We start from the raw sequence: 26,043 nt of genomic DNA, 5'->3' as shown, positions 1-26,043 counted from the left end.
GCCTTAGCAAGACTTAGTAATCTTGTTGGCCAAACCCACAGTGAAATTGCTAGTTTTTCATCCAGATACTTTCCACTGTACTTCTGCTCTCAGGTTTATAGGTTCATTACATTCCTATTTCTTTTAAGTAAAATGTTTATTCTTTATTATTGTGACACTCATGGATCTTAACCCACCCAATCTCAGAGTAACCTTAGAAGTTGCTTACACCTCCTTGCATTAAGATAAGAAATATGCTTGATTTCCTATATTCTGCACATTGGCTTGTAACCATTCTAGAACATAAATAATCTTTCTGCTCTATTATTTTTTACCTGCTTAACTGGGCTTTGTTTCTGTTATGAGGTCTTATGTTGAATTTTCTTGTCCTCTAGAGTAATTTTTTTTAATAGATCTTTATTGGAGTATAATTGCTTCACAGTACTGTGTTAGTTTCTGTTGCACAACCAAGCAAATCAGCCATATGCATACACATGTCCCCATATCCCCTCCCTCTAGGTAGCCTCCCTCCCATCCTCCCTATCCCATCCCTCTAGGTCATCATCACAAAGCATTGAGCCGATATTCCTGTGCTGTGCTGCTGCTTCCCACCAGCCAACTGTTTTACATTCAGTAGTGTATATATGTCGATGCTACTCTCACTTCGTCCCAGCTTCGCCCTCCCACCCGTGTCCTCAAGTCCATTCTCTATGTCTACCTCTTTATTCCTGCCCTGCAACTAGGTTCATCAGTACCATTTTTTTTTCTTTAGATTCTATATATATGCATTAGCATATGGTATTAATTTTCTCTTTCTGACTTACTTCACTCTGTATGACAGACTCTAGGTCCATCCACCTCACTACAAGTAACTCAGTTTTGTTTCTTTTTATGGCTGAGTAATATTCCATTGTATATATGTGCCACATCTTCTTTATCCATTCATCTGTCAGTGGACATTTAGGTTGGTTCCGTGTCTTGGCTGTTGTAAATAGTGCTGCAGTGAACATTGTGGTACATGTCTCTTTGAATTATCGTTTTCTCAGGGTATATGCCCAGTAGTGGGATTGCTGGGTCATATGGTAGTTCTGTTTTTAGTTTAAGGAACCTCCATACTGTTTTCCATAGTGGTATTATCAATTTACATTCCCATGAACAGTGCAGGAGGGTTTCCTTTTCACCACACCCTTTCCAGCATTTATAGTTTCTAGATTTTTTGATAATGGCCATTCTGACCAGTGTGAAGTGATACCTCATTGTAGGTTTGATTTGCATTTCTCTAATAATTAGTGATGTTGAGCATCTTTTCATGTGCCTCTTGGCTATCTGTATGTCTTCCTTGGTGAAATGTCTATTTAGGTCTTCCACCCATTTTTTAACTGGATTGTTCATTTTTTGATATTGAGCTTCATGAGCAGTTTATATATTTTGGAGATTAATCCTTTGTTGTTGCATTTGCAAATATTTTCTCGCGTTCTGAGGTTGTCTTTTTGTCTTGTTTATGGTTTCCTTTTCTGTGTAAAAGTTTTTAAGTTTAATTAAGTCCCATTTGTTTATTTTTGTTTTTATTTCCGTTACTCTAGGAGGTGGGTCAAAAAAGATCCTGCTGTGGTTTATGTCAAAGAGCATTTTTCCTGTGTTTTCCTCTAAGAGTTTTATAGTGTCTGGTCTTACATGTAAGTCTTTAATCCATTTGGAGTTTATTTTTGTGTATGGTGTTAGGTAGTGTTCTAATTTCATTCTTTTATATGTAGCTATCCAGTTTTCCCAGCACCACTTATTGAAGAGGCTGTCTTTTCTCCACTATATGTTCTTGCCTCCTTTGTCGTAAATTAGGTGCCCATATGTGCGTAGGTTTATCTCTGGGCATTCTGTCCTGTACCATTGATCCATATTTCTGTTTTTGTGCCAGTACCATACTGTCTTGATTACGGTAGCTTTGTGGTATAGTTTGAAGTCAGGGAGCCTGATTCCTCCAACTCTGTTTTTCTTTCTCAAGATTGCTTTGTCTATTTGGGGTCTTCTGTGTTTCCATACGAATTGTAAACTTTTTTGTTCTAATTCTGTGAAGACTGCCATTGATAGTTTGATAGAGATTGCATTGAATCTGTAGATTGCTTTGGGTAGTATAGTCATTTTCACAGTATTGATTCTTCCAATCCAAGACCATGGTATATTTCTCCATCTGTTTGTCATCTTTGGTTTCTCTCATCAGTGTTTTATAGTTTTCTGAGTACAAGTCTTTCGCCTCCTTAGGCAGGTTTATTCCTAGGTGTTTTATTCTTTTTGTTGCAGTGGTAAATGGGAGTGTTTCCTTAATTTCTCTTTCTGGTTTTTCGTTGTTGGTGTGTAGGGATGCCAGAGATTTCTGTGCATTAATTTTGTATCCTGCAACCTTACCAGATTCATTGATTAGTTCTAGTAGTTTTCTGGTGGCATCTTTAGGATTTTCTATGTATAGTATTATGTCATCAGCAAACAGTAACAGTTTTACTTCTTCTTTTCCAATTTTTATGCCTTTTATTTCTTTTTCTTCTCTGATTACTGTGTCCAGGACTTCCAAAACTATGTTGAATAAGAGTGGTGAGAGTGGACATCCTTGTCTTTTTCCTGATCTTAGTGGAAATGCTTTCAGTTTTTCACCATTGAGTATGATGCTTGCTGTGGGTTTGTCATTTATGGCCTTTATTATGTTGAGGTAGGTTCCCTCTGTGCCCTTTTTCTGGAGAGTTTTTATCATAAATGGGTGTTGAATTTTGTCAAAAGCTTTTTCTGCATCTATTGAGATGATTATATGGTTTTTATTACTTAATTTGTTAATATGGGGTATCACCCTGATTGATTTGTATATATTGAAGAATCCTTGCAAAAAAAAGAACAATAACAAAGTAAAAAAATAAAATTAGTCTACGAAACTAACAGATATGTTAGAAGGAATATAAAAATAAAAGTATAGATAAATCAACAACCAGAAGGTACGTCAGTACCACAATAGTAAAAAAAAAAAAAAAAAGAGGAGGGAAAAGAAAAAACAATAAAAGAGGGGGTTGGGAAGGCCTTGGCTGTGGAGGGCGGGGCCTAAGCAAGGGTGAGGTTTGGGCAGTGGGCGGGGCCAATGCTCAGGACCCACAGGGCTGGAAAAGGCTGTGAGGGGTGAGGCTTAGGCTCAAGGAACAGAAGGGGCCCAGGCGTGCCCCCCGCCCCTGGTCTCAGCTGTCAGGGGACCTCACCTGGGAGCCCAGCAGGCTCCCCGTGCCTGAGTGGGTGGGGCAATCGCCCTCTGCTCCTCTCCCGCTCCTCCCGGAGGGCCCCTCCCACCTGCCTCTCCTGATCTCCCCGGCCTCCCTCCTATACCCCCAGCACCCACGCGGCCTGGAGGGGGCTTTGGAGCGGGGGATACCGGCTTGGGAGCTCAGCAGGCTCCCCGGCCCGTTTGAGCCAGGCGATCGCCCTCCGCTTCTCTCCCCTCCCGCTCTTCCTGGAGAGTCCCTCCCGGCTGCCTCTCCTGATCTCCCCGGCCTCGGGGGCGCCGATCCTGTCTGGCCTCCACTTCTCCTCCCGCCTCAGTCCCCCTATGTCCTACTGGTTCACTTTGGGGTTCCTCCCGTCTCCTCGGGTGTCAGAGCCCCCCACCAGCGGCCGGCAGGTGCTTTAGTGGGGAGGTGATAACTCCGCGTCTTCCCACACCGCCATCTTCAGGAGAAGTTTTCTAGAGTAATTGACATTATAGATGTCTTTGGGTGTTTTTCTCCCTTTCAGCTAAATTTTATTTTAAAGCATATTTTATCGTGTCTTGTCAAACATTTTCTTTCTGTGTTTTGATACCTCATCTTTTACCAGGGGGCCTGCGGAACAATAATTGAAACCTCTTTGCTTGCCGACTACCTTATTTTTTTTTTAAAGATATTTAAAGAACAAATATGTAAAGATTATTATTTTTAAAGCTAAATTTTTGTAATGTCTCTTGGACCAACTTTTATCAGAAATAGCATACAATACTATTTTTAGTGGTTGTACGGTTCTCTAGTACAATAGTATAAATATCTTCCTTGGTCTTCAGAACTCTGAAGTGTTTTAAAACACTGTGGAAGTGCTCATGTTTTTAAAAGCTGCAGAAGCTGCCCTTCTCTGAGTTCCTACCTCAAGACACAAAACCCACATACTCACAAAACATTTAACATACAAACATATATTCCAGGAAGCCTTGTTTTTTCCACTTTTAGCGTAAGTCAGGAATTAACAGTTATATATATTTACTAGAATTGGTTTTAACAGAAATATATATTTCCAGTACATGGTAAATAGGTCAATATAACACATGTATATAGATGTTTAATTACAATTAAATCTGGTTAAGTATAAATTAATATAAATTTTAATCTCCCACCTGGTTAAACATACTCATTTTTTTCTTCTCCCCCTGAAATGCTGCTTAATTGACAGCAGAGAGGGTTTTTTAAAAAGACAAAAACTGCAAGGAATAAGAAAATGGGAGAAGAGGTAACCCTTGCCAATGTTTGGAGACCAGAATTCAGACAAACATTTAGTAATTTTAGCAACCCTGAGAAAACCGGAGGAGGACCTGATTTATGTCTCAGAATCCCCAGCAGGCTTCATAATTGCCAGCTCCAGGTACCTCTGGAAGTGGAAGTGAAACTAAAAACAGTAGAAGTGCTTGAAAGTCTGTTGCGGAAGTAGTTAGAGTCCCTGAGTTCCCCCACCTGCTCCCCACCCCTGCACGAGACGGGGGCAGGATGTGGGTTACTGTTTGGAGAGGATGAAACAGAAGGCCGGTGGGCTGGAGTGGACACAGACCTGCGGAGGAAAGCACAGAGGGAGTGAATGTCCTGAATTTGGGGCAGCCCCGCCTTTCCCTCCGCTCGGCTCCCAGAACAAAACACCGGCATCCGGAAGCTTGTCCTCCTGACAGGAGCTCAGAAGAGTCTTCTCTAGGAATCTGACCAGCCCAAGAAAATACCCCCAAACTCCTGACTTCAAGGGAAGCCCAGTGAAACCAGCCAGATCACTCTACAGTGAAGACAGAGCTTGAAGCCCCACGTCTGCACATAGCGCTTTCCATCAGCTTTCTCATGTCTTCTTTCAAATATGAGTGAGGAGAGGAGCTAGGAGATAACATGGAAAATAAGAACAAGTAGAGAAAGCAATTTGTGAGAAACAAGACTATACAGCAAGGAGAAAACGGAAGAGCTATTGCTGGTGTCTTCAGAGGGATAAAAAGAGATATTGTGTCCATAAAACAAGTATAGGATGCTATAAAAGGAAGATTAGAGAACAATAGAGCTTATGAATATAAAAAATGATAATAGAAATGAAAAATACTAGAGGAGGGTTTGAAAATAACAAGTGAAGAAATTTCCCAGAAAATAGATTGTGAAGTCAAAACTCAAATCAATGAGTTTTTACGATTGAAAATATCCATCAAGTGCCCAAACCTGTGGCTAAAAATAGATCCAAGCCAAGCACAGAAATTGCAAGTTTCAAAACTTGAAGATAGAAGCTCCTATAAGCTTCTAGAGAGGAAAAAATAGATTTCATATAAAGAAGAAAGAATTAGAATGGCAACACTGGAAGCTAGAAGACAGTGAAGGCGGTGCCTTTTGAGCAAAAATATTTTCTGACTTAGAATTCTAAAATAGCCAAATAGCTAAGAAAGAAGATAGATTTATCAGACATTCAAAGTGTCACAAAATTTATCTCCCACACGCCCTTTCACAGGAGCTACTGGAGGACAAGCTCCTCCAGAACAAGGGAATGAGCCAAGAAAGATGTGAGATGCAGGAGAGAGGGGACCCAAGCAAAGGAAGGCCTAGCCGATGGTGAAGGGAGACCCCCGAGACCCCCGCTGAGTAGCGGGTCCAAAAGCTCTGGAAGCCAGGTCTGCAGGGAGGGTGCCGGTTCTGTTAGAATAGCACCAGGAGAGGTTGATGCAACTTAAAGTGAGTTTGGATTGAATTAGTGACACATATGTAGAAAATGAAGCAAATCAAGAAACAAGGCAATGATAAGCCCCAAGGAAAACAAAAACATTGTGCTAGAAAGAAGAAAGGGAGCATAGTGAACTGCATGGCTCAGCTGTGAAGAGTCTTAGGAACACAAACTCCAAAACGCTCTCCATCCAAAATGAAAGTCTAACTGTACTGGCAGGATGGGAAGGAGAGGAGGGGGTGGGAGGAGGGAGAGGAGGGGGTGTGGATGGAGAGAAACCTTTCATTGCGCACCTTTTCATATTGTTTTCATTTTTGAACCATGGAAATGGCTTTCCTAAGTCAAAAGTTTTTTAAAGAGAATTATTTTACCATTTGTCGTAGGCTTTTTGACAACCGATTTCCATAAAAATGTGCTTTCTTCCCTTCTTTTTCCTCTTCAGAAATTAAAACACAGAGCACGGGGTTGTTCACCTGATATCAGACAAATAGACCTTGATGTCAACCGCACCTTTAGGGACCATATCATGTTTAGAGACAGATATGGTGTGAAGTAAGTAAAGTTTAGTATTATGAACTATGAATAGCATGTACAAATAGTCTTTATCAATTTGAAATGTCAATGTTTGGAATGTCTTGTATAGACGATAATTTTGATTCCAATTCTAAGGGTTTAAGTTTTGGTGGATCATTTGTTCCATATTGTGTACAATTCAGGAGCTAATTTAACTTAAATTTTTAACCTTTGACATAGTAGGTGCTATAAAATTGCTATAAATCATTTTATGATCTGGGAATTCTTAAATATATGGTAGATACTTTTATTAAAAGTGTTATCAAAGAAATGAGAGATTGTGTTACTTTTTGAGAGCCATGTCAGCAATAAATATATTCTTAGACCCTTGACTCCATGCAAAGGTGAAACTAAAAAAATGGAAAATACGCAAATGAAATGACTGTGACAGTTTAGGAATGAAAGGTACAGTTTTGCTGACCTCCTATCAGTTAAGGTTCAACCAGAGAAAAAGAAACCAGTAAGAGATGTAAACTAAGGGATTTATCGTGGGGAATTGGCTTACACAGTTGCAGGGACTGACTAGGCAAGTTCAAGATCTGTAGGGCGGGCCGTCAGGAAGGGCAGCTGGAGCTCTCGGGTGGGCACGAGTGAAGCTGCGGTCCACAGGAGGAGTCCCTCCTTCAGGGAACCCTCGGATCTGCTCTTCCAGCCTTTTGACTGCTTGACCCAGGGCTTCCCAGATTATCTAGGGTACTCTCCCCTACTTCAAGTCAATTGACTGTGTACTTTAATGACATTTACAAAGCACCTACATTAGGGTTTGAATAACTGGGGGTTGTAGCCCGGCCAAGTGGACACGTAAAGCTAACCATCACAGCCCACCCTCGTCAACTTAATTTCCACATAAAGACGATAAAGGCATGCTTTGCCTGACATGGTACAGCTATTCTACTTACGACTGAAAATATGCTAACCCCTTCCGCACGAAAAGATGCAGCGCCCTTGGGCAGTGTTTACTCTTTTTGCGTTGATATGTGTAACCTAAATTCTGTGATATAAAGTCAACTATTATTAAACATCTTATGTTAGATGATAAGGAAAAGAGAAGGAAGAAGACACATTAAAATATATACACAAACATATTGATATCAAAATAAGGAAATGCTCAAAACAGATATAGTCAGCAGTTCTGCGACTGGGCATGTGGTCACTGCTGGTTGGTTACTTACCTTCCCACCACCCACCCCATATTCCCTTTGCCGTCAGCAAGTGCCTCGGCTGGCTGTGGTTCTTTGCCTGGTGGGGGGACCTAAACCTTTATTCCTGAAGAGTCTGGACCATTAGCAGTCCTGCCTGAATTTGCTTGTGGAGGTTATCCGTTGACTTTAATCACAGGGTTTGGTTATACTCAGAGGCACCTTAAGTGTCTCCTGTGTTCTAGACGTGCTCCTGCTTACGTCCACTGTGTCCTAGCACCCCCTCCCCTTAGTGATCGGGAGCAGTCCCTCCAGCCGGTACAGGCACCTCCTTCTTTGCCTGTTGATTTGGAGGCATGAGGAGGCCAGAGTGGCCGGGTGGCCGTCTCGGCTTCCAGTTCAGTGGAATCATTGTGTCTCCTGGTGGGGACATTCCTCTCTTTGGAGCCAGGACCTCTAGAGCAGCAGAGCCAAGCATGTTGTTAGTGGACCCGAGAGGTAACGGTGTGTGGAGCCACTCCCGTTCCCACCCCTGGATCCTGGGAGAGGCAGCGCTGGTGCTGGAGGCTGATTTCGGGTGTATACCGCCTCCTGGGGGACATGCCCCCCGCCCCCCGCAAGGTACTTCTCGGAGCTGGCAGTGTGAGTGAGTCTTCAGAAGGCCGGTCTGCAGCTCCGTCCAGCTGGCTCCTTCTATGGGGATGATTCTATAGTGAGAGTAGTTCAGTGAAAGAGGGGAACAAATTGAAGAAACTGTGAAGCCCTTCGTGCTTTTTGCTATAAATCCTTTCTGTCAAATTTAGCCTCAAGTTTAGACTGTATTGTTTAAATTTGAGTTCGGGGATCATTTCCTTATTATAGTAGTAGTTTTATCTGCATTATCTGTTTATCTTCAAACTGTTGTTTATTTTTTTAAGTTTATAATTTTAAAAATATGTGAAAAAAACTAAATTGTGTTCAATGTAAATTTCTTTTTCTAGGCAGCAATCCCTGTTCCACGTTCTTGCTGCATATTCTATCTACAATACAGTAAGTTGGAGCACGCCTGCCCACAGCTTTTTGAGTTGTGCTCTGACACCTGGAGGAGATCTTTGGGCCTCCCTCCTGACAAGGCCCTTTTGGCCTGCATTGCTTCCTCTCAGGACTGGATGGTCTCCAGGTCTCTGTGGATCTTCCCGAGGCTCCCGTGGCCCCCCTGGCGTCTTAGAGCAGAGCTGGTTGGGAAGTGGAAAAACCACAGTATGACAGCGAAGCTCACTTTCCCCCTCTTTCTCCAGACTGTTTTGTTACGTTTTGTGTTGTTGTTTGTCTTGTTTTTATTTTAAGCAGGTAGGACTGGAATGAGCAGGCTAGGAGGACAGGAAGTGGTAGCTAGGTTAATTTCCACCTGACTCTTGGTGACTCCTCATTGCCCCGGGAGGTTGCCTTTCAGGATCACATTTCGTTTATTCAGTGAGGTCCAGGTGGGAGACCATATGTACCTACTTGCTGTCTCCTGGAGTGGGCCAAAACGAAGCTTTTAGGTATTAGAACATGTTATTCTTAAGGCATTGATTACTCTGGGGGGAGAAAGATTTGGGGGGAAAGATCAACTAGTGTCGAAACCAGTGTAGATGCCAAATAAATGCTTGTCGACTAGATTCCAGGAAGGACACCTTGAACCTTGGGGTATATCATTTCTGTTATAGTCAAAACCTTTAAGTTACAAGGGACAGAAATTCACTCAAACAAGGGCAAGTTAAAAAGGGATTGATTAAAGGGACTTCTCACAGAAATGAAGCTCAGGGGGTTGGAGCTGGAGAGTGAGAAGCCTCCAGTGAGAAGAGCTTCCCTTTCTCTCTCTTCCACTCTGTGGCCATGTGGTAACTCTGATTGTCTCTGGGAACTGTTCGTTCCACTGGTTCTCTCTTCAGATTGCTTTCTTTGTCTGCTTATCTGTTTTTCCAAGGCTAGTATTGCACCCATGGACTCACCATGACCATTCTGTTCAAGTACATACCACCATCGGATTGCAGTCTCTGTGGCTTTATTCAGTTTTCTTAGAGAAATAAGTAAATTAGTCTTGCAGCCAGTTAATGGTTCCCTGGGGCCAGGTGTCCTCTGCTCCAGCAGCTTTGGTTCACATGGCACAGACATGAATCTCTAAGGCCATGTTATAAGCAGGGATTATGGGGAGAGTGGGCAGTTCTCAGGGAAGGAGCATAGGCTGGATAGGTGCCCCGCAATGTGTCTGTATAAGAGTCCGGAAGTGTAGAGGAGAAAAGACAGCAAATTTGGGAACTGTATGAGGAGAGAAATTTGCCAGCATCTGAGCAAAGAAGAGGACTATTGAGCTGAGAATCACACACAAAACAGGAAAATAAACAGCCTTTACAGAAGGTGTAATGGTACTTACTGAACAGGGCTCAGTAAAATCCATGTAGGTTAGACTTGCCTGTACTTCTTCGTTTATTCTCCAATACCAGGTGCATTCTCTGATAGTATGTGGCTCAGTGCTGTTGAGATTGTAACATTTCTCTATAGAATTGCCATTAAATAATGTGTTTAGGCATTTTCTGATTATTTTCTACATCAGTTTTTTATATGTGCATGTACATGTAATTCGATCTGAAAACCCCCAGTTTCTCTGTTCTCGTTTTCTCTTTAGGAAGTTGGATACTGTCAGGGGATGAGCCAGATCACAGCCTTACTCCTCATGTATATGAATGAAGAAGACGCCTTCTGGGCCCTGGTCAAACTGTTCTCGGGCCCCAAACATGCTATGCATGGTAAGAAAACCCCATAGTTGATCATCAGCAACAAACAAGGGAGGGAGAAAAAGGCAAATTCAAACAAAGTCAGACTTTGGAAGATGATCGGTAGGGTTAAGTACAAAAAAATGTTTAGGGGCTTCTTTAATTCATTAGTGTTTGTTACTAGTTTCTCATTTAATTCTTCTCTATTTCTAAACTTTTCTGTTCACGTGTATATTCCTTCGTGTTTACTACAAAGTATACTGTTGACATTTTAAAACTCTTTCCTTACTTAGCCCAGTCAGGAGAAACTAATTTAGGTTTAGAAGAATTTAGGAAAAACTGAATTATTGAGAGCTTTTGTTCAGAACTTTTGGACAGTCGTGCATTCAGTGAGATGTCTCCTATTGACTGGATGTTGTGATGTCTGCTTCTTTGTCAAAGAGTATTAATTGAGAAATGACACTTAGGTGTTTGAAGGAAAGGTACACCATAATTAAGTAGTTTTGTATTTCATGTGTGTGTTTCAGCCGTAAAGTTGAGTCCATTTTACAATAAAAAGGCTGATAGCATGTTCTGGCCACTTTATTATTTAATATTTCAAAACTTGCATAATTTTTTGGTTTTCAAGTTAGAAGGAGGTTTTTAATAACGTTTTCGTTATATTTGCCAAGCATATGCAGTAAACTTTACTTGCGAGAGTTTGGATTGCAGCTTCTCTTGGAAATGAAAGTGGCATTTGTCCGTATAATGCAAAATTATTTTCCCAGTGCCACTGCGTGTGATAATACTAAATTAAAAACAATTTTAACACTAATCACTCTGAGAATGGACCATCTTAGTTCTGTTTGTGAATGTTAAAGATTTACGTGGTAGGGAACCTGCCACATATTAAAGTAATATTTTAAATTTTCAAAAGTATGACCTTCCATAGACCATAGTTTATTAAATCTCACATTCTTACCATGTGGTTATTGTGGGGGCATTGTGTGTGTGTGTGTGTGTGTGTCTGTCTGTCTGTCTGTCTGTCTGTTTCTCCCTCAGTGTTCCCTGTGAATCTTTTAAAAAATAAATACTATCTGCATGATAACTGTTTCTGGTCACTTTGCATCCCATAAAGAGACTCCAGTAGTAAGACACATTATATTGAGCTGCCATCCGATAGACAGTATCATTTCAAAAGACATCTTGAAGAAGAATAACTCTTCTTTATCAGTCTTCATTTTGCTTTACCCTGAGATGGTGTTGCTGATATATCTTGAAGTACAGTGGAATGTTACGGTTTAAGTAGTATGTAATTATGTGGAATACCGCCCAATTTTAGAAAATTCATTCTTTTAAACAAACCTGATAGCTTGCTTTCAGTAATTATTGTCACCAGTCTTATCTATAAAGCAGTATTAATTTTACTGTCCTAACATTTTCATTACCAAAGCAGTTTAGGTCATTATTATGGGTAAGTTTGTACTTAGAGGTATTTGTTTCAGGGTCTGCCTGTGAAATTATGTAACTGAAGGTTGCCTCAGTTCTTTGCATTTCCTGTATGGCAGTGGTGTCACTTACAAATGTGCAGAATAAAGTGAGGGCTGAAGAAAGGGAGATTTGAAACATCAAGTCTGGGACGCACTGAGCAGTGAAGCAGAGTCGGGTATCCTAGCACCCTTGGGCACTTGTGTATTACTGAAGGGATTGCCTTTTTCAAAATCAGACTTTTTATTGAAATTCTTCCAACTCCCATTCCTATCAAATTGACCATGAAAGTGGCACAGAAAGAGAGACATGGATTCTTTATGGACTCACTTCACTGGACAGTGTTACGAAGGGAGGAAGTTGCTGTCTGGGAAGTTCTACACACGCCTTAGAAAGCGGAGAATTAGCTAAGAAGTAGCCCTTCCCTGAAGATTATAAAGCTGTGTTTCCCAGCAGTGTGTTCTTTGGGTTCTTGGAGGGACGTAGTTTCACTTTTTGGAAACAGGTGTGCTGTGCGGAAAAATGGACTCCAAGAGCCAGTAAGGCTGGGAGATGAGCTAAACGAAGAAAACCAGGTTTCTTTAGTCCATAGAGCAACTTAGAAACATTCAGAAGTTCATATGCCTCATGAACATAGGCAAGAAGGATACATATAACACACAGTATTTCTCCTGGATTCTTTCAAAAACAGAACATTTAGTAACATCTTTCGAAGTTAAGTAGAACCCAGGTTGGAAAACACTAATGTGGATAAATGATAAATTCATTGTGTATGCATCCTTTTTAACAGATTATATAGAATATCGAAAGGAAATTTTTGAATGAAAATAGATGTAAAGCTTCATGACTTAAATACACAAAATGAATACTAACTTCCCATTTACAGTTACTTCCTAGAAATCTTATAGATTATATTGTATAATCAGTTGGGATAGAATATATTAACATCAATCATATAGTGCCTGTATGTTTTAGCTGATGTCAAGTATCACTTATAGAAAGGATTAAAAAGTGACAATAACCTTGGCTTGGTATTGGAGTAAGCCTGAAAAGGGTAATAAAATGTTTGTTATGTAATGTATTAATGGTAAAACAAAATAAGTAATCAAGATTAGAATAACTTATAAAAATGTGTACATATAAGACATGACCCAGTACTTCAAGAGAACAGATAATTTTGATAAATGGCCTCAGTTTCCATTTTTTCTTAGTTTCCCTTTTAATTCAGAAATATTCTGTCCTCTTTTATACTTTTACAAGGATATAGAAGATCCTTAGCAAACACATACTAGACTGTAAGTTTCATTAACCAATGCTTATACACAATTGTTTCCTTGGAGGGGAGGAAAAATATTTGGGTGATTACTGGATTCGTTGTTCTTGTTGTTGTTGACAGTTAAAAGATGAAAGAAGTATGTTGCACTTTAAAATAGAGATTTCTGTTGGTATTGTTTATGAAGTATTGTTTTTATGTTTATATTCTAGGATTTTTTGTCCATGGTTTTCCCAAACTCTTGAGGTTTCAAGAACATCATGAAAAAATACTGAATAAATTTTTGTCCAAGCTTAAGCAGCACTTGGTAGGTAGATGTGACATTGACTTACACCCACCTACACCAAGAATAAAGCTAGAGGACTTGAGTGCAGCCATTGGTCCCAATTACCCTATTGATTTATAGTCTTGTCCATGTCATTTACTGAGCAGTTGTTAATTCCCAGTTGTTCAAAGGACGTTAGATTTGTGAAATTTAGTATGGATGAACTATCACAGCCCTAACTCATAGAATCAAACTTTGAAGCTGATATATACGAACAATATAGTTTTTAAGGATGTGTGATTTCTCAGTGATTTGGGAGGTTTTTTAATCACACTAAAATATTTTAAGAGTCATACAAACTCATCCTCAGTGAACCATATACATGCTGTCCTGTAAAACACAGTAATTTAGTAAAGCAAGGATACATCCCTTTAGAATATATTAAAGAGAAGCAAAGTGTTGTATTACAGTCCTATCTTATGAAGGGTTTATTCTCAGGGTGATTTTCAAAAGTAAAATTGAGGGAGAAGAGGGAGTCAGGAGAGAAGAAGTGGAACTACTCCAGCACGAAAGAGATTTGTAATGAATGGTTTTGTTTAGCTGTGACAGCTACCTCCAAAAACCTGCCTAACTTTTAGTATTATATTGTCATATTTTGTGTGCTGCAATCCAGAAGTTGTGAAGTCTTTGTTTTTTCCAGGATTCTCAAGAAATCTACACAAGTTTTTACACAATGAAATGGTTTTTTCAATGTTTCCTTGATCGGGTGAGTATTTATTTACAAAGCCCAATCATAAAATTACAAATTCCAGCCAAGGGCAAACTGTTAATCTTATTTCTGTTTTGTTTTAATTGTAGACTCCCTTTACACTAAACCTCAGAATATGGGACATCTATATCTTTGAAGGAGAACGAATTCTTACTGCTATGTCTTACACAATCTTAAAATTACACAGAAGTAAGAAAATGTTTTAATTATGAAGATTTCACAAAAACCTAGCCTTGTTTTAACTTTGATTTCTCATTGCCCACCCAAATTCAAATTCATTTTCTTTCAGTAATGAGTTTAAAAAATTCTTGGGAATCAGTGAAATTATCTTCAGTTGGCACTTTACTTTCATTGGTTCTTCCTCATGACCAGAAGCTAACTACATTGGAAAACGTCTTTGATTTTTTTCTCTATGTCATTTTCATCTTCACACTTCAGTAGAATGCAGTGTATATGTTTCACTAATAATAATATTCCTGTTAGTTATTTGTTTCCAGAGGGGATCCCTTATTTCTTTTCATTGGTCTGAATCTCAGGTTTGTAGTAGGAAAAGGGAGAGACTAAAGAAGCCAGGCCCCTTAGCTAAAAGGGCTAGTGAGGACGTTTTCCTTTACTGTGTCCTTCACCCAGGAAAAAAGCATCCAGCCCCACGCCGTAGACCAGAGTTGGGGAACCTCCAGCTCATCTCCCTGTTTGGCTGCTTTGCGGCCTCTGAAGCAAGTACAGTCCATGTCCACAGTTGCCCAAATGTAACGCAAGGCTTTTAAAAGCCTTCAGTTGCAATATTTCAAGGGCTCTGTATATTTGATATGCTGTGCCTTAAGTCAAGGAATTCCTTAAGTCAAGGAATGAGAGTTTCTCTTTATGAATATGAAGAACGTTTTTCGTCTTAAAGTCTCAACCCAACCTTAAAACTTTGGTGACTCGTCTTGTAACAATGCAGAGAAGAGAGTCACTGGAAGCTTTGGAACCTCACACAACACTTCCAGCCTAGGGCACAGCCTAGGTTCACGTTCATTGTATACTCTGCATCCTTTCTGGTTCTTGAATGATCATCTCTTCAGTTGCCCCCATAACTTATAAGCTAATTGAGTGCTTGGGGTCATGTTTTATAGTCTTTCTCCCTGCTGTGCTTGGCTTTGTTCTAAGAATGTGTTAGGTGCTTTGATATGAGATTGCTTACTTGAGAAGCGTGGCCTTCAGGAGCACCAGATTATCCAAATTCTAGGTTGGAATGAAACTTTGAAATCACGACTGTATAGTTTACTCTGAAAGAAGAGGATTCAGAAGTGTTGTGGTCCATTTCCCTCCCTCCCCCAACACGCAAACCACAACACCAAGATGAAACAATTTGGCAATGAATTATCTCCCAAGACTCGGGGTCTATCATAACCACAGGAAATCAATCAGTCTCTCCTCTCACCCCCTTTACTTCTTTTCTCTCTTCCTGGATTATGAACTGACAAAAATGTAGAGCAAAAGTATACTCTTAGTATACTAAACATCATTAGTTTACATTAGTTAGTTTAAACATTAGTTTAATGTTCCCTAAGCAGTGAGAAAGTAAAAACATGATGTTATATTTCCCTGTAGCTCTCTTCCTCCTCTTAAATTATGTTTTACTTCAGACTCTTACTTAACTTTGACAAGTAAAAATTTTCTCTACCTTTTGTAAATAAACTTTAAGCATAACAGTTAGTTTATATCCTACCATGTCATTAGATTAAATAAGCTGTGGAAAACCTTTGTCTGCTGCTGTGTATTTTTTCTTGTTAGGAAGACACAGCTCAAGGACTTACATGAAGTTCCTTCACCATATAAACCTTCAAAAACTGGACCAATAGTTAGCTGAAGCTCGTAAGATTTTTTTCTTGTTTTTTTTCCTTGATGGCCTTACCAATATTTAGAGACATTGTTACTAAAAAAAAAAAAAAAAAAAAAAAAAAAATCACACAGTGATTTTAAACAGTAAAAAAAAATTAGAAGCCACCTAAATGCCCAATATTAGAAGACCAATTAAGTAAAGTATAGAGTGTACAATACAATGGACTCTTATATAGTTAATGATGGTGGTATAAAATGTTTGTTGAAGTGAGAGGTATCAGTGATGTACGCCATCGAGTGGGGGAAAAACAAGGAGGTGAATAACATGGAGAGTATCATTTATTTTTGTAAATTGATACACATGTACATACATCTGCTTGTAGGTCATTGGCTAGTGGATTTTAGCTGATTTTTACTATCTGCTTTGTATCTGTAATTTGAATTTTTTCATAAGTAGAAATACAAATAAAATTAATAATCCAGATTTTTGAGAAATTCTGAGACAGTTAAAATACAGACCTAGAAGTGGATGTGCCTATAACAGTTGGAGCTCCATATCAGTGAAACAGAAAGCGCACATGTCATCCTGGGTGGCTCTGGGAGAATATTAATACCCAGGTCCGGTTATTCTTACACCAACGAGAACATATTTAGCAGCATTCGCCTCTCCCCAAGCCCCCAGGGGTACCTGCTTTTCTCTGTGACTGCTTTAATATCAGAAAAGATGTTCGTCTTACTCAGTTTCGGTGAAATTCACAAGGCCATGTATAAATTGTATGCTGTGCCCTTTTAAAAACATACATCACAATAGAATACATTATATTCTCAACCTAAAGTAGCTGTTGTTTACCTTTTCCTCCTTTCTCAGAACATCTTATGAAATTGTCTATGGAAGAACTTGTGGAATTTCTTCAGGAGACCTTGGCAAAGGATTTTTTCTTCGAAGACGACTTTGTAATAGAGCAGCTCCAGATTTCTATGGTAGAACTAAAGCGGGCAAAGTTAGACCTTCCAGAACCTGGTAAGGAAATAGCCAGACTCTTCATGTGTAACTTACAATTAAGATTGGAAGACACGGTGCAGTTAACATGGGCCATTTCTGTTTGAAAGCAGCAGCATACTTGTGATGACATCATGTAAATCAGATTTCTTAAAATCTTCGATTTTAAGAAAAATTGAATAAACATATTAATTAAATCTGCCTCTCCTAATAGAGTCCCTACTTAATTTAGGAAGTTTGATATACAAATGATGTTATTTCAACAGAAGTGACCATGGTGCTTTAAGCTACCATAACAGTAAGCGCTTTTTACTTTCGTCATCTCGTTTTGTGGAACCATACGCAGTAACAGAGCAAGTAAAAGTCCCATTTTCTAGAAGAGGAAACTGATACTAAAATGCTAACTCTGAAGCTGCAGAACCTGCAGACACAGCATTACTGCTGCCACTAGAGTCAGAGTTTCCTGACTGCTGATCCAGGGCTCTTGGCAGTATGTTGCAGTATATATATATATATATTTTTTTTGGTACGCGGGCCTCTCACTGCCGTGGCCTCTCCCGTCGCGGAGCACAGGCTCCGGATGCGCAGGCCCAGCGGCCATGGCTCACGGGCCCAGCTGCTCCGCTGCACGCGGGATCCCCCCGGACTGGGGCACGAGCCCATGTCCCCTGCATTGGCAGGCGGAGTCCCAACCACTGTGCCACCAGGGAAGCCCTAAATAATACATTTTATTCATTTATTTCAAAACATCTTCCAGGACCACCTGTTAGGTTTTCTGCTAGGTGCTCTGTTGGGGATTTAACTGAAAAGAATGACGTGCTTCTTGCTCTCAGGGTGCAGAGAGGAGAGACAGAATTTACACAATAATAGAGTGTGAATAGGGTCATAATAGAGCTAGAAACAGGATAAATGGGGGAAGATGGTTGGAGGGTGATACGGGGTGAGTGGAACAGAAAAAAAATGTGGAGAGAGCACAGTAGAAAGAAGTTTTAAGAGCACACCTTTGCTAAAAACCGAGATGCTCTGCTTTTAGTTATTTAATTGCAAGGGGTCTAATCCGTGTTCTTCGAGGTTTGTTCTGGGTCTTCAGGATTCACTAGAAAACAAGCCGTCACAGCAATAATGGAGTGTGGGCCTGGGCCCTGTGAGACCATCACCTGTGCTCTGGAAGGTCACCCTTCCCTGGTGCAGTGTGATGATGTCCCTTTTCTACTAATTCTTTCCTGTAGCAGGGAATGCATTTGGAACAGCAGTTATTAACTATATTCTTGCTATTTCAACATTTATTTTTAAATGTCTTGCCTACTTTTAAAAAGAGTTTAAGACAAGTTTTAGTAAAAGACACATAAAGAAAAAAATATATGCATGTAATAGAACTATTTGAACACGAGAATAAAATCTCAAAACCTGTGTAATGGAATGGGATGATTTAGCATCTAACTAGCAGCTAGTATGTATTGAATGCTTGCTGTCTGCCACATACCACACGCACTGTCTCATTTAATCCTTAAAATAACTCTAAGAAAAAGTACTGGTCCTCATTTTACACATGAGGAAACCTGGTAGCAGTCGTTCGTAAGATCTTTTACTAGGAAATGGTAGAAAGGGGATGGAGAGTAGTGTGGGGATAAAAGGAGAGGGGTGGATAAATAACAACGGGAACACTGGTTGATGTTGCTCTGCTCATGCTGGCGGTTAAGGGGGAACGTGGTGAGGGGGCTCCGCACCACCCGGGCCTCTGACCTGGTCCACCCTGCTGAGTGCACAGGGCTTGGCTTAAGCCTTGTCTCCTTCCTGAAGACTCGGCCAGTCCCCCACCTCCCCAAAGCCGCAGAGTTTGGTCACCGGTATCTTGTGCTGGAAACGTGCGTGCCCCGTGTGTGCATCTGTCCCCACACTCGCTGGGCGTCACCCCCGTGCCAGTTAGTTTGATGTCTGCACTAGACAGTAAGTTCCTGGAGGACCGTGACCGTGTCTTCGTGTCTCCAGCACCTAGGGCAGTGCCTGGCATAGAGTAGGCATTCAATCGATATTTTTTAATGAACAAATGAAGCTATAATGTATTTTTTAGGATATAAAAACCTATCGTCTACAAAAGGTTAGTGGGAGGCAGTTTTTGGAGGTGATGGAATCTTTCTGTATCTCGATTGCACACACAGACAAGTCAGTTTAGTTATGTGTTCTGTCTCAAGTTTTGAGGGTTTGAGTGCGTTTTCACTTCTATTTGTTTGTATAGTGGAAACTGATGTTACACATGCACAGCAGTTTGTACTGTGTTTGTGACTTGAAACCCTAGGAAACACACAGTACAGGTTTTAAAAATTATTTCACAAAGATCTATTTAATTTATGTGGCATTAAAATAGGTTTATAAAAATAAATGTGTTAAATAATTATGTCCTTTCAGCTTCCCTTATCTTTCAAGTTTAATCTGCTAGAAAGGAAGTCCAGCCTATGAGCCTAACTACAATAAGTTTTTTGGATTTTTTGAAACTATCATAGCTATAATTTTGAAAGCATACTGTATTTCTTTTGATCACCTTGTTGAAAGCTGTAATAGTGTTTGAATTGTATATTCTTCTGGCTTATAGTACATTAAACAGAAATGAAACTGCTCTGTTTTTCAGATATAAATTTGAAATCAGTAATTTTGTGACAATATTTGAAACCTCAAATGGACTTAATATTTAATCTGGAAAAAGGAATAAGATGATTCTGTCCCAGAAGAATTTTCCTGACAGTGGTCCCCACCATTTATCACTGAAAACTGTTAGAACAGTCAGAGTACATGTATTCTGTTGCTGAAGTTTAAAAGTAGAAAGTTACTCACAGGGAAGAGCATTGAGAGCACTTTCCTGTAATTACGTTATCATTGGGCGAAGAAAGCTGCTCAGGTCTTCGGAGGCAGTCTGTGAGACTTGTAGTTGCGTGTGGTGTCCACTGGGTGGTGACAGAGACCTGAGTAAGATCAGAGATGGACCAGCCCAGAGGGGCTTGAGACTCTCCCGTATTTCTTTAGGGATGCTTAGGAGTATTCTTTTCGGTGGCTTTTCTTTCTTTTTTTTTTTTTTCAAGGAAAAAAGTTATTTAAGAAAAAATAATAAGCATTTTTGCGTTTATCCTGAAATATATCAAGCTGTAGTTCCTTTTTTTTTTTTTTTGAGCAGAGTAGTCTAATTGTTGGCACTGGCATAAAAATACTCACCATTCACATAATGGAATGCTAGTGAAAAATATCATTTAAACTCCTGGTTTTCAGGGGAAAATGTGCATAATAAATATTAGTACTTATTGCCTGTTTATAGCTATCTCTTTTGACATCAGTTATGCTTGAATCTTTTAGTTACACTCAGTTGCTTAGGGGTGAAGGGAAATACTTAAACCAAACAAAGGCCAAGTATAGCGGTGTGTGTTTTGGGGGACAGGTAGTTCGAGGAAGGTAAGGTGAATCTATGAAGAGATTGTACAAGAATGTTTAATGCTTATTTGGACCTACTTTTGTGGGAAAGGGCAAGGGATATTCATTAGCATATGAAAATTTGACGATGGCATATGTACTTCTTGGAGGGTCTGCCTAGTATGGCTTCAGCTTAGGGAAAGTTGAATAACTAATCTTCACGGAAGAATCGCCTTGCAACGAGGTTGGGTAGACTTTTTCTTGATTTTGTACTTACACACAGAGGTCAGCTCCCCCAGGCGCAGGGCCCTTGGGTTTTGGTGCTGTGGTTGCCGAGACTCAGCCTTGCTCAGTTTTTGAGAAACAGGAGCAGGTCCCTGCTCAGACACACGGGCCCCAGCGGCCTCGGGGGGTGGGGGTGGGGCGATGCTCCACCGTGGGCCCCCCCCCCCCCCGCCCCCGGCCCTGCTGCCCTCCACACTCCTCCCTTCTGTCTCCCGTCCTCTCCCTCCCCTCCTCCTCCCCCCTCTTTCTCTCTTTTCCCCTCTTTTCCCCTCTGGTCCCTCCTTCCCACCCTCTTCTCACTCCTCTTGAGAGATAGCCCTTCCCATGGTCACGGTGGCCCTGAGGACCCTTAGAGATGCCAACAGCAAGTGCACATTTGCTCGCTCTTGAATCACTGAGGAGCTGCGCTGTTCAGAGGGGTTGGGTCACTTACAGGAATAAACTGGACGTGGCAGAGTCCGTGTGTCATCAGTCAGCAACTGCTGGTGGCCCTACCCTGCTCCCCGGTCCCAGGTCACTATGGACAGTAGGTGTAGCCTGGCACTGTTCCCAGCACTGCAGCCCGGCCCTGGCACCAGGGAATAAGCTTACCCTTACCAAGCAAGGCCTCCTTGCCTAACTTGCATTACTGTCCTTAAAATTGGGAGGAATTAGGTTTCTTAAGCACTTCCATTTTAGAAAGCTCCTTCTTATATCCTTGTACTGCCTTTTTCAAATTACTTTCCTTTCTTCCATGCTTATTGATAATCTTTATGGGGGCAAAGAGGCCATATCCTCTAAATGTCTTTGTACAGTCGAGGTATTCACCATGCACCTCTTACAGAATCCTAGTTCCTAGTGAGAGATTGACATTCAGAAATTAATTAGACGCAATGTCCTTTTGTCTGCACTGGATTTTTTTTTTTTTCTCCAAACCCTGCTATATCTAGTTTCATAGCTACGTAGATCTTGGGTATTTATAACCGTTATGTTTTGGTACTATTTGAATGGTATATCGTTACTCTAATTCAGATTAATTACATTTGAATGAGTGGACATTTTGTCAAAACCTTACCTGTAATTCTGTTAATATTTTAGATGCTATAGGAAGGTCTGCAAAATAAGTAGGACTGCACTTTAAGTAGGTTATCTTCTGCTAAGGTGAAAGGGAAATGTATTATGGGCTACCATGAAAGAACTTTAAGAAGCTGCTTTTTTGATATTTTAGAACAGTCACAGATTTTTTTTTTCCTGGTGTGGATTTTGGCCTCTTGACCATTAAGTAAATGGAACATGCTAAAATTTTCTTTTAATTCTAATATAATGTGTAGATGCATAGAATATTAATGTCTCTTCCTTAGAGAAATTCGTGTATTGACTTGAATATAAAGTAGTGTTAAGTGTAAGGTGAGTACTTTTCTTACCCATTATATTGAAAAATTAAAACTCCCTTGTATGGATGACACGTACCTTTCCATTTTGTTTCAGGCATGAAATTACCACCTCAGTCCATTACTTCCTTCTCACTTTTTTATTCCTTCTCCTGAGAAATATGTGCCTTATTTTTGTAATCCTGCCTTTTACCCTGTGTCCTATTAGTCTTTACTGATACGGGCCTTTTATGTATCCAGAGGATTTCAGGATGGAAGTCTATGGACAATAGAATACAGGAACAGGACGTGATGTTCAGTTTTCTCCCCTAGTACCTCTTCCCCGTCACGTTCTCTCTCCCACCACCACTGTAAAGTGTTCTTTAAAAGTTTCTTCCATTGCATCAGTCCCTTATTAAACCCCACTGTACTGCATTTCAGTTACTCCAAACCTAGAATATTGCTTAAATTCTGGTTACCACACTTACAAAGATGCCCTTTATCTTTATCAGCATCAGTAAGTAGCTACAACTGAATGTCTGCGTTTCCATAGGAAATCACAAGAATCTGTGAAGTAACGGAACTCGAGTTACCCCTGTGGGTCTGTTACTGCCTGTGTCCACCCTCCACACTTATTGTGTTCAGTTGTCTTTTTGACCTGGTTTTGTAAAATTTTTTTTTTTTTTTTCGGTACGCAGGCCTCTCACTGTTGTGGCCTCTCCCGTTGTGGAGCACAGGCTCCGGACGCACAGGCTCAGCGGCCATGGCTCACGGGCCCAGCCGCTCCGCGGCACGTGGGATCTTCCCGGACCGGGGCACGAACCCATGTCCCCTGCATCAGCAGGCGAACTCCCAACCACTGCGCCACCAGGGAAGCCCCTAAAATAAGTTTTAATTACTGTAGTTGGTTTCATTACATTGTTGACATTGAAAATGTCCTAGAACCATAAAAGCAGATGATCATAAATAATGAAATATGTGACTTTTCACTAACAGGAAAAGCAATCCATAAAATTTGTGTTTAGTAAAAGCAAATCAGTTTTGAGGTTTAGGATGTAGACCGAAGGGTAGTGTCTTAGTCCGTGCGCGCTGCTACAACAAAAGCGCCACAGACAGTGGCTCAAACAACGGAATTGATTTTCTCATGATTCTGGAGGCTGGAAGTCCAAGATCAAGGTGAGGGCAGGGTTGGTTTCTTCTCCGCTTGGCTTTAGGTGCTACCTTCTCACTGTGTCTTCACATGGTCCTCCCTCTGTGTGTGTCTCTGTCCACATCGCCTCTTCTTATACGGTCACCTGTCATGTTGGATGAGAGGCCCACTCCGCTGACCTCATTTAACCTTAGTCCCCTCTGTAAAGGCCTTATCTCCAAATGCAATCACCTTCTGAGGTTCGGGGTGTTAGGGCTTCAACATAGGTATTCTGAGGGGGCACAATTCAGCTCATAACAAGGAGGTGGTTTTTAGACACAGACATTGCTGAGGAAGAGAAAAAGCAAACGTCTATTCTCTGGTGACTCACCCCCTGCTCTGGTGCCCCGTCCACTTCAGAGGACACAGGGCGTGTGGCTCTGTCCCAGGGCTACACATGCCAGGCCCTGCCCAGCACGTCACTCACATTAATCAGGTACCGGCCTTTCCTTCCCTCTTCAATGTCACCCCCTCTGGTGTATTTGGGCAGGCGTGACAGCAGAAGGAGGTGGGTTGCCCACGCGGGGTCCAGAACCCCCTGTCTGACTACTGCCTCTCCAGCTGGGCATTCCTCCTGCTGTGCCAGGGCCACTCCTCACCCCACTGTCGACCACAACTCAGAGGGACCCGTGGCTGCAGTCCCCGAGGTGGGGGGGAGGAAAAACCCAGGAGACCCCACCTCTCTTGGTGGCCCTGTCCGTTACTCCACTGTGGAAAGGGTGTGAGCACTAATCCCATCACGAGACTGCACCCTGTGACCTGATTACCTCCCAAACCCCATCTCCAAACACCATTACATGGAGGTGACGCTGGGGAGTTTCAACATGGATTTTAGGGGGACACGGACATTCAAACCATAGCAGATAGCTAATCCTCGAAAAACCTAATTTCAAGCAACTGTTTTCGTGACTTGTGAATTGATAAAGACTGAAACCCCAATGCAGGGTCTGGGCCGAGAGAAGCAGGTGAGGCTTCCGCTGATTGACGGTGTTCTAGGGAGAAGGCGTGCAACCTGCAGCAGCCGGGCAGCTTGAAATCTGTTCTTCTTTTTTTGTTTTTTTAATACCACTGTGGAGAATTTTTAGAAACATTTAGAATGATTTCATGGGAAGTAGAGTGTTGGCGGCTCTCTGCAGGCTGCCGGGAGCCATCGAGTGGTGGGAACGTGGGACGGCTTGGAGGGCTCAGCGTGAGGATCTCCACAGCTGATCTGTCTGTCCCTGTAACGCGCGTCTTGCAGGCATGAATTAGCACTCTCTCCAGGAGCCACTGTTTTCCTTTTCTTTTTAATGGTTATGTTTTCCATCAGGTTTTCTACACACCAACCTGAAAAGGCTGATGTTATTATCTGATGGAATATCAATCGGCCAGTCCAGTTACTCTGTTGTGCGCTTAGAGAGTTGTCAGAGTGGAGGCGAAGAGAAAATTCCTGCATTCGGTTTTTCTATCATATCTTCCAGATAATTTGTGTTTGTTGCGGTTATTTTCTTACAGGAAAGAAGCAATTCATATGTTTCCTTGGGACTAAATGGATAGCTACTTGTAGAGCTGATAAAAACTTGGGGGACACCAGATAGATTTTAATTTTATTTTTATTGTTCGTTTTTTTGTTTTTTTATTTTTTTGCGGTACGCAGGCCTCTCACTGCCGTGGCCTCCCCCACCGTGGAGCACAGGCTCCGGACGCGCAGGCCCAGTGGCCATGGCCCACGGGCCCAGCCGCTCCGTGGCATGCGGGATCCTCCCGGACCGGGGCACGAACCCGCGTCCCCCGCACCGGCAGGCGGACTCTCAACCACTGCGCCACCAGGGAAGCCCCTTATTGTTCGTTTTTAACCTGATAGGCTGAATGACTACTTGTGAATATTCTGGACTAGGGCTGCATTTGAGTCAGCTTTCTCACCTCAATTCCAGATATTTCATATGAGGCTAGTCAGGCTGAACTGGAATGCTCCAGACTATTTTACATGCAGCATTCATAAACAAAGCTTTTCTCAATGACAAGCATTTTCAAGTTTGGGTTATCGCTTAAAATAGTCTGTCCATATATCATAAAATGTCTTTATTATAGAAAGATGCAAGAACCATGTTGATTATGCCAAGACCGCTGAATCAGAAAAGCATAAAGTATCTTTAGCTCAATAATTCTTATTCTGGTAGCTTAACTATTTAAAGGATATCGCATTGCCATCATTCTCTACTCCCTCCCCTCCCAAAGAAAAGCTCATTGAATTATTTTAACATCTTAAAGAAAATTATGGTATGTGGATAAATAATACAATTATCATCACCTAGACCGTAAGCTACATAAAAATGAGGCGGCGTCCGCCTGCTCACAGCTGGTGGACTCATGGCTTTCCTCAGGAAACATTTGTTAGGTGGGTGGGTGGCGGAGCATTTGAAGAGTGCAATGACTTATTTTTAAGTGAGAATATACAGTTTTGTAGTAATAGAAGACATAAAAAACATACGTCTTAAGCCTTGGAATTTTTACAAGTGGAGTCTGTTGTTTTTTTCAGGATGGTATTTAGTGGAGTCCATATTGTGGATCATTTTAAACACTGTTTACAAAATGCCCAAGTTATTGCATGTTCCTTTAAGTCCTCATTAATTTTCCCATGTTATTTAAAATGTAAAACCAAAAGTATCTAATATGATTTTCTCTTTCTTTTTTATTCTTTTTCCCTTTTTTTTGCATTTAAAGTAGGACCCTCTTAGAGTAGTAATTTGGAAATAGAGAATGCTGTCTCTTTTTATATGGTGGAAGGTACTTGAGAGAATAATAATAAGCTGTTTGGGGATAACTGGAGACCACAGTTGGTCATCAGTTAACTTTTAAACTTGGCAAACCTGCT

The 26,043-nt window shown here is 41.1% G+C and overlaps 1 protein-coding gene across 6 annotated transcripts in view; it reads left to right on the top strand.

Annotated features, from left to right (window-relative positions):
• The window catches only part of USP6NL (USP6 N-terminal like), a 145,017-nt gene that overhangs the window by 113,703 nt on the left and 5,271 nt on the right, over positions 1-26,043 (top strand). For all 6 annotated transcript variants that reach the window (XM_067701163.1, XM_067701144.1, XM_067701154.1 and 3 more), the window contains 7 exons: positions 6,368-6,477; positions 8,618-8,666; positions 10,285-10,405; positions 13,325-13,419; positions 14,078-14,143; positions 14,236-14,335; positions 16,839-16,991. In XM_067701163.1, the coding sequence (XP_067557264.1) occupies positions 6,368-6,477; positions 8,618-8,666; positions 10,285-10,405; positions 13,325-13,419; positions 14,078-14,143; positions 14,236-14,335; positions 16,839-16,991 (694 nt within the window). The remainder of the gene's footprint in view (positions 1-6,367; positions 6,478-8,617; positions 8,667-10,284; positions 10,406-13,324; positions 13,420-14,077; positions 14,144-14,235; positions 14,336-16,838; positions 16,992-26,043) is intronic.

The sequence above is a fragment of the Pseudorca crassidens genome, chromosome 1, assembly GCF_039906515.1.
Source record: "Pseudorca crassidens isolate mPseCra1 chromosome 1, mPseCra1.hap1, whole genome shotgun sequence".
NCBI classification, from domain to species: Eukaryota; Metazoa; Chordata; class Mammalia; order Artiodactyla; family Delphinidae; genus Pseudorca; species Pseudorca crassidens.
Note: the sequence above shows the minus strand (reverse complement) of the source record. Positions and strands in the feature narration are given on the sequence as shown.